Source organism: Zeugodacus cucurbitae, chromosome 4 (assembly GCF_028554725.1).
Source record: "Zeugodacus cucurbitae isolate PBARC_wt_2022May chromosome 4, idZeuCucr1.2, whole genome shotgun sequence".
In the NCBI taxonomy this organism is placed as follows: domain Eukaryota; kingdom Metazoa; phylum Arthropoda; class Insecta; order Diptera; family Tephritidae; genus Zeugodacus; species Zeugodacus cucurbitae.
The window spans coordinates 1,709,606-1,718,556 of record NC_071669.1 but is presented as its reverse complement, the minus strand read 5'-3'; the positions used below and the strand labels follow the sequence as shown (position 1 = coordinate 1,718,556).

The window sequence follows — 8,951 nt, the reverse complement described above, 5'->3', positions numbered from 1 at the left end:
TCAATAGAAAGTCACTTGAGATAAGCAATTTCCGCAAATATACTTTTATTGCACAGCAATAGCATAATGGGTGACCTCAATGGCAAATACATTTAAGAAATGTCAGTACCGATCTATATCACAGCTGATTGTAGGTAGTCGGTTTAACGTGTGAAACAATTGAGTCCGGCAATGGATTTTCTACAATAAAAAATATATATGTAAAAGATATTTAGATTTTAAATTAGATTTGTTCAAAATTAAAAGTTTTCCTTCGGTGTTGTTGGGTCAACTGTCTTCTTTGAAGGCTTTTAAGGCATATCCTACAAATAAGAAAAAGGTTTTGCTTCAAAAATAAGATATTCTAAAGTGAGACATAAACTTCACTTCATAACTATTCAATTTTCAGCTTCATTAGACTATCTAGAACTATAAATCTGTATAAAACAATCGAGAACCACAAAGCCTGCGTAACCCAAATCACTACATTTCTAATTAATAAAGTTATAAATCACAAAAGCACACACAACTGATCCTTTTCGCTAGCAATGCGAAATACCTCGCATTTTCCGCCACAGAACCCAACCACTCAGATTGTTAAGTGACCCCACACACAAGGGTATGTCTGACAGACGACGACAATGCGTAACAAGAAACTGTTTGTGCACAAAACAAAAACAATACGTAAGCATTTGTGTTACAACAAAAGGCATAATAAATGGCAAACACAAAATATAGAAATTTGCAGACGATACTTCAGCAAAGCTAAAGAAAGCACAACGAATTGAGAAATCAATAAGTAACATCGATTTGGCCGAACTATGAATGTGAAAAGCGTGTGAAAAATCCCAAAATACATAACAAAACAAACAAGCACAAAATTTTCACAAATATACGAATATACAAACATACAAACAAACATGAGAGTGGCAAGCTATTTTAGAACTAAAGCAGGAGTACAACAACAAAAGTCTACACTTAACATTTTCTTGAGTGATTCAGAAAACGAAATGGCTTAGATTTTTTGATATGAAAGTGTATTTTGTGTGTGTGTGTGTGTTGCTGTTGTGCTGTACGTGGATAAGTGGGTGATATGATAGGATAGATGGCAAATGTAAATGAAATGAAAAATGACATAGTGTGGCTTTAACTTGGAACATAAGCAAGCGCATGTATAGAAAATGCATAAAACAGCGGCAAGGAGAATAGATTATTGTGCCAAGTGGTAGTGGGCAACAGCAGGACAGCGCACGCAAAAACAGCAGCGGCAGCAAGATTACTTGCTTGTGGTGGCTGAATTAGTGGCAAAATTTGTTGAAATGAGGGCAATTGGCAAGCGGCCAACTAAGCGACGAAGCAATCGGCAAAAAGTGGCAGGCAGTCATAGCCAGTATTTTTATACACAATATGTGCATAAGTACTTTGTACACACAGCAGCCAAAAAAAAAACAAAACGAAAATGTACAAAGTATTCTATGATACTATGACTATGACATGTACAATATTTTGTACATATAACAGAATCTACGTATGTGTCCCACAGCAGGTGCACCCACAGCAAACAACGATGTGACGGCTGACGTGAGTGCCTGGTGTTGGGCCTTGCTGACATGGGGACGACAGTTTTGGAGAGGATTTTGTGACAGTCTAAGCTGTGTTGCAGAACTCGGTGAAACTTGATTATTTTGGTCAACTGCTACGGAATGGTCAAATATGTATATGTTGCTAAAACATAAAATTTAATAAACTAAATATTAACATGTTTCGCAGCGTAATTGTCGAAAATAGTTATTATATAGATTCAGTAACACTTACCCCATAAGCCAGTCGACGGTGTCGCGCAAGTACTCCGGTATACGCTCCAGTTTGACGGCTGTGCAATGCGTTTAAGTTAGAAAAAAAATGTTGTTGAATTTGCTGGTGAGCTAGGTTTGTTCGAATTGGAGGTGCTCCTAATTAAGGGCTTTCGCGGTTGCACTTGTGCTTAATGACGTTAAAAACACTTTTTGGTAGTGTGCTGGACCAGCTGCAGCGAGTGATTTATTAAAGGGGTGGGAGCACACAATATATGCTAAAACTACCACCAATACCACGAGCACTAGGCAGCAGAGCTATGACCTGAGCCACAGTTAGCTGGTCCAAATACAAAGAGAACATTCACACGCACACTTATTTCGATTTTATCTTTCGCTTAATTGCTAAAATACTTATTATTCCACTTGTTTTCCAAACATAAATAATATTGAATAACCCAAAGAAAATAAATTGTGAAACACTTTTCTCACTGTTACTGCAACCACTTTCCTGTTTGTGTCACTCGCCACTTTTTTCTTATTCGCTCTGTTATCTCTACGTTTGCTTTGCAGCTTTTTTCGACACTTTTTGACAATATTTCTTCGACGCAGTGGAAATTCGAAATTCGTATGCAGAAGATGCCAAAGCGGAAACCATGAAAACGAATGAGATGACCATAAAAGACGTAACGATACGTAAGCAGATAAATGTAAACTTTATTGCACTGCCAAGCAGAACTAACAAAAACAATCAACGAATACGTCACACAATACGTACTAGCGAGACAGAGAGAGCACTATTGTTTATCCAATTCGAATTTATTTGATGTGCACATTTCAGTCCCTCCAATAGCACTACAGCGAGGTCAGATGTAAACGCCAAACAGCTGATCGCTTGAAAATTATTCATCCACTTAATTTTGAACAAGATACACCGAATACATATGAATGCATCAAATTAACGAGTTTTTTACATTTGCCTTTTATTTAACTTTAGACTGCTATACACTGACCACAAATACCATTGTTTCTATTTATAACTTGAAAACACGACGTCAGCACAATCTGCTGCTTACCTAAATATTAACGATTTAACAAAAAAAATTGCGAGCTGTCCACTATTTTTAAAATCGTTAAGAAAAAGACAGTTGCTTTGCCTGCTTTCCAATCAGACAAGTCTTTATTTTCTGCCTATGGGAATGGCCGATAGTTTCTAGAAGCGTTTTTGTTTGTCCTTCACAAATTTATCCTTATCCTTTGTTCATATTTGCACTGGTTATCATGAATTATTGCGCATTATTTTTGTGCTCTTTCTCGCAAGAATATAAATATTAAATTATGTCGAATATCCAATCAATCATTTAAGCAATTGGTTTGCAAATCTTTAGGAATACTTCCTATATTTTAATACACAATTTCCATTAACTATTTTACAATTGCAAGCTTATCGGCGACGCTGGAAAAGCTTTCAAACTTCCTTTGCAGAATTTGCAAAACAACATACGATAAGATAAAGAGAAAAAGCGCGATAAAGTAACAAAGTGCTGCCGTATGTACAAGAATACGACACAGGGTGATCGAAGCAACACTTGAACCGAAATTATTCACGAAAAATTTTAATAGTCTTCGTATCGAAAATATCAATTGAAAATGGACTGTGTGTGGTAGTGAGCTTTATACAACTTATTGTGATATTTTATATGAAAAACATCATCTAAAATGCAATTAAGAAAATTAAAGCAATTTTGAGTACACATTATAATATGGCAGCACTACATTTTGTTAAATTTTTTTTCGGTTCATCTTCTACAGCTGACTTTGACATTTTGGATTGTATAAGAAGTATGTGAAAACAACATCGTAATTTGTGAAACCACTAGAATCATACACCAGGAGGATTTAAAGGCTCTTATATAAAATGGTAAGTTCCCTGTATTACCTTTGATGATATTATTTATTAATCAACTTTATTTGTTTAACAGGCAAGTTCTATTATTGTCGCCGGCATTGGTCTAGCCGCTGTTGGCTTCGCTGGAAAACACCTCATGCGCCGCATGCCTGCTATGGCCACCAAACTGAATGAAACCTTGAAGAATCTACCAAAATTTGATGCGGAAAGTTTGGCAAACTCCAAGTACTACAAAGGTGGTTTCGATCCTAAAATGAATAAACGTGAGGCGTCTTTAATATTGGGTGTGAGTCCTAGTGCGTCAAAATTGAAGGTTAGTCTTCTTATTATGTCTTAATTATTTATAATTTATATTAATTGCCTTTATTTTAAATAGATAAAGGATGCGCACAAAAAGATCATGTTACTCAATCATCCTGATCGTGGTGGCTCACCTTATTTGGCGGCGAAGATAAACGAAGCCAAAGACTTCATGGATAACGGCAAATGAGCGTTGTAAATTTCAAGTGTAAACTAAAGTAGCAATTAAAATTAGCAATAGTAGAGAAAGAAATAATTTTAAATTTATAATTTGGTGCAAAACACTATTTTTATGGAAAATAAAGTCACCAATATCCTATAAATTAGTTATTTGTTAATAACTGGCTTTTTTAACTTAACAGTGTGTAAGAGATTTAATTTTAATATATTGTATATATTTGTTTATAATATAACTAAAGCATCCAAAACTGCCCCTTAAATGTTTAAAATGAATTTCCCCATTAAATTTTTGGCGGCCACTTTCTTTAGCGTTGGCAACATTGTTGGCCCCAACTTTCTCCGTAGCCAAAATATGTGTTGACGTAGTCAAATGTCAAAAATCACTCGACAAGTGGTTGGAGCAACAGATCCGCAGCAAGTGCTTTTCGTTTTGTATTAACCAACAGTTTTACAAGTGAGTTTTCAAAATTATGACTTAAAGTAGCGGCATATTAATTATATATTTTATCTACAGTTTCCCTTACAAGCGTGCAGCAAGTAGCTAAACTATAGCAAAATGCGCCAACTTCGTGGTAAAGTGAAAGAAACACGCAAGCAGAAGAAGGAGCGTAAACTCGAGAATCTGGAGATACAAAACCAATTGAAAACCATTGTAATACCAGCAGTTTGCGTCTTCGCGCTACTCATTGTTGTCTTCGTCTATTTCAAAACGCGACCGGCGGTGGAGGTGTAGAGTTAGTGTTTATATACGGTCCAGTAATGTGCGCCTTCAATGGCCAAAACGAAAACTAGCCTAAATGTACTGACCAGCAATAGGCAGTGTGAAATTTTAAAGTTACTAATGGAGTAGTGCTCAATGACACACAGTGCTATGCACTCTCAACTACTTTTCTAATTGTTGCGAATATATTTTAAGGCTGATGCGCATAATTAGTTTGTAATATCATATTTCAGTGAAAATTTTAAATTTATTTGTGAGTCTCTAAGAAATCAATGTACTATATGGTGTTGCGTGTCTACCGCTTTTCTAGAATATCATAGAACCAAGAGTTTAAAAAAAAAAACACTTGTACAAATATTAGAGCAGTTGACGTCAGTGCTTCTCCCAGTAATTAATATATGCAAACATATGTGCATACATAATATTTATTAAGTCTATATATCTATATATTTCCTAAAATATATGTGTTTATACATAGCTGTATATTTTAATATATATGTATATGTATGTTGAGAGAAAATAATAAAATATTATATTTTATATAACAGAGATTGGTTTCAGTCATAAGAGGTGACATTGTGATGTAAATAGTTGGACTTTAGAGTTAATGAAGAGCCTCTGCACGCGCCACGCATGTAAAGTTCTATGTATGTATGAGTAAATATCAAACCGCTGATCATTTAGTAGCCATTTGTCAGCGTGTTAACCTATTGATAAGCTGATTATCTGCTTATTATTGTATTTTAAAGCGATTTAAGTGTTTAGAAAGCATATTCAAATACACATGCATAGGTAAAGTCTCGCCAAGAAGTGTTAGTAGATTCGGTATTTTTGAATACTTACCACTTCTGAATCAAGAAATGCAATAATTTGCATAAAAACTCATTTTTATTAATTTTGTATACATTTATTTGTTATTTGTTATATTTTAAATTTTCATAATCATCACATTCTCTTCTGCTACAACTCACAAGTTTCAGTTACATATGCTATATATACTAAATATATGTATGTTTGTATGTATAACTATAATATATAATTATAATTTATAAATTAAAGAAGTTTGCATTAATGGCTGTATCTAATTGCATAAAAATATGTATATACTATGCAGCACATAATTTCTAATTTCAGTAAGAGGTCATAACTACTATGGCTAACACTAACTTACGCTTACAGTTTAAATGCATTCATAAAACTATTGGTTTTTCAGTTAATTGAAAACAAAAATATTAAAAAATATTCGAATTTTGAAACAAAAAATATCAATTATGCTCTATATTCACGGTAAATGCTTAGGTCAGCCTAAATGTATGCTTTAATATTCGGTACAGTTTTTAAAAGGCATAATATTCGAAACATTAGTTCAAAAACAGTTTTTCGAAAAACAAACAACAACAAAAATCGACACATTGAAATTAATCGAAAGAATAACGGTACTCTTTACAAAGTCAAAATTTTCTTATATTTTGAAAATTTAAAAACTTGATTGTTTCATTACCATATTGGTCTAATCCTATACAGATTTTACGTATACTTCGTGGTTTTAACAGGTATAAAAGTATGTTTGCTTGAGTTGTTGACATTTCTTATTTTGCAGATATTTCAAAAATTAATATTTTGAATTTTTATTCTTAAAATTTCATTAAAATTTTAAAAATAGAAAAAAAATCTAGTTTGAACGTCAGAAATATTTTTTTTTTTGTGGAAGTTCAATAATACTAAGCTTCAAAAATTAAAAGCAAATATTTTTCAAAAAATTTTCAAAAAAGTAACATTTTTAATATCTTTTATCAACTTTCATTGAAATTTTAAAAATAAAAGAAAACAACTTATTTCAGAGCCAGTAAACAACGTTTTTATGGAAGTTCAATATAATAAAAATTAAATCAAATATATTTTGAAAACCGAAAACATTTAAATATTTTTTTCAAAATATTTTATTTAGTCTCCATGCAATTACGTATTTGGAAAAATATATTTTGAAACATTTTCGTATTCTAAGACTTCCCTAAAGTGCCGTTATGCCTATCTTACAGTATTTTTATTTTCAGTTTTATTAAATTTTTACCCATTTCAAATGCACACAATTGCAAAAATTAAAAAAAAATCAATTTACAGTTATGCCTAGCTTACAGTATTTATTTTTTCAGTTTTATACCATTTTTACCCATTTCAAAACGCACACAATTGCAAAAATTAAAAAAAAAATCAATTTACAGTTATTTTAATACATAATTATATCAGTTTGTTTTTATTAGAAAATGTATTTATATAATATATAAATTATTATATGCTTATATGTTAAATACTTCATTATTCATTAAAGCGCCTAAAATGCTACTACACTTTTCAACACACTTATATATCATTATTTTTCACACAATTTTTTTTTTGTTTTTTTTTTTTGCAGTTTATAGTGGTTTAAATATAATACAGAAATATGCACTTAACGGACATGCGTTTACAACAAAAATTTAGTATGAAAGAAAGAAATTTCTAAAAAAAGTTCTACAAAATTAACACGCACACACACACACTCCGGCAATCACACAGTTTACACACACACACACAAATGCATATACTCGTACTCGCCTCATACACACACCCACACACACTCAACGCCATTTTGCATGTACTTTTAAGGATAATTGCTGGTACATAAGTATTAATTTTAATTTTAATTTTAATTTAAGTTAATTCATTATTAATTTTATGCTCTTATCAGCTATTGAACTTTTTATAACTGTTTTCTTGTTTACGTATATAAATGATTTGCTTCGCTTCAAGTTCAATTCATAATTTTCTCTTCATTCTTATGCTAAAACATGTTTGTTCTTGTTGTTGGTGTTGTGCATAAAATTCGCAAAAAAATAAGTAATTATAATACAAGTTTACATAGAAATGCGCCTAAAAGTAGACCTTCACATAGCTTCCACTAACATTCGAGTAGTGTTGGAAGGTCTTTGACAGTTTTTGAACTTCATTGCTAGGCTTTTGTTCGAGTTTTCTTCATTTTAAATTACTAAAGCGCCTAAAAGTATGTTACAATGAAACATTGAAAATACACAAAATTGCAGCATGCCAAACATTGGTCGAAATTTACGGAAATCTTCTAGGTAATAACTTGCTAAGTGCTTGAGCGATGGAATTTTGTGTTGAAATTCAAGCGGCTTGAGTATGGCATAAAAAAGCAATAAACCAAAATTATAAATTTTTATACTAAAATTTAAATTAAAAAAAATTAAAGCGTCTATCAAAATTGAATTGCTAAAAGGAAGCTTACGTAACATATTTTAGTTGCATTTTGACAAAATATTTTGAAAATTCCTTGAAATAAACGCCGAAATCACTTTTGACGCCTAAAAGCATGCTACGCTATTTTTATACCACACTCTGCGCACACATTTTCCACTCCCCTGACACTCGACTGCACTTAACCTCACAAAATACAAATTAAAATTCATAAAAATTCGACGCACTCCTACCACGCCACACCATTTGCCCGTGTCCTTAAATCGACCGCACTTAAGCACTAGCAACAACAACGAATCACAGCATATCGGCAACAACACCGCCAAACCACGCCATATAGAGCGGCAGCAGATACAACAACAACGCGCGCCGCAAAGACATTTTAGGTGCAGTCTTCGCGCCCGCATTCTCACTGCCGCCCTTCTGCTCGTTCAAATCATTATCGTCGACATCATCCTCGTCCTCGTCGATAGAGTTCGTGTCACCGCCAGCAGCCGCACCATCAGCTGTACCAGCGCTGCCGGTATACTTGGGACGTGTTGTATGCGAGGAGTCCGTAATGCGACGCTCCTCCACGTCTTCTTCGTCCTCGTCGTCGATATTGTTCGCCGGCATGGAGCCCGGACGGTCGGTGGGTTTCAGGTGTGGTGGTGTAAATGGACCGCCGCTCAGTCCAGAGCCCTCATCGTCATCCTCGTCGTCGCTGCCTGCACCAGAGCCAGCGCCGCTGCCATAGAGAGCATCTTCTGAAACGGAACAACAACAAACGTAAGTACGGCTGTCGCGCACAAAAGTATGCTTCGTTTTTGGACTT

General features: G+C 33.7%; 3 protein-coding genes across 5 annotated transcripts in view; 2 read left to right on the top strand and 1 right to left on the bottom strand.

The window, feature by feature from the left end:
* The first annotated feature begins 3,565 nt into the window (after positions 1 to 3,565).
* Positions 3,566 to 4,304, top strand: Tim14 (mitochondrial import inner membrane translocase subunit TIM14). Its single transcript, XM_011194386.3, has 3 exons — positions 3,566 to 3,693; positions 3,755 to 3,994; positions 4,058 to 4,304. Exons 1-3 carry the CDS (start codon positions 3,691 to 3,693, stop codon positions 4,169 to 4,171), a joined length of 357 nt encoding a protein of 118 aa, XP_011192688.2. The 5' UTR covers positions 3,566 to 3,690; the 3' UTR covers positions 4,172 to 4,304.
* A 152-nt stretch (positions 4,305 to 4,456) lies between these two features.
* Positions 4,457 to 5,427, top strand: LOC114803674 (single-pass membrane and coiled-coil domain-containing protein 4 homolog). 2 transcript variants are annotated; one of them, XM_029038750.2, is made up of 2 exons: positions 4,457 to 4,615; positions 4,676 to 5,427. In XM_029038750.2, the coding sequence occupies exon 2, from the start codon at positions 4,718 to 4,720 to the stop codon at positions 4,892 to 4,894; it is 177 nt and encodes a 58-aa protein (XP_028894583.1). In that variant the 5' UTR covers positions 4,457 to 4,615; positions 4,676 to 4,717; the 3' UTR covers positions 4,895 to 5,427. The 2 variants fall into 2 exon arrangements, with proteins under 2 accessions (XP_028894583.1, XP_028894589.1); XM_029038756.2 differs by having other exon boundaries at positions 4,483 to 4,615; positions 4,689 to 5,427.
* A 1,428-nt stretch (positions 5,428 to 6,855) lies between these two features.
* Positions 6,856 to 8,951, bottom strand: part of LOC105218316 (glypican-6) — a 96,608-nt gene continuing 94,512 nt past the window's right edge. The window contains exon 8 of one of the 2 annotated variants that reach the window (XM_011193943.3): positions 6,856 to 8,880. In XM_011193943.3, the coding sequence (XP_011192245.2) occupies positions 8,435 to 8,880 (446 nt within the window). In that variant the 3' untranslated portion in view covers positions 6,856 to 8,434. Of the gene's footprint in view, positions 8,884 to 8,951 lie in introns of both variants that reach the window. The other variant, XM_011193866.3, reaches the window with a different exon arrangement.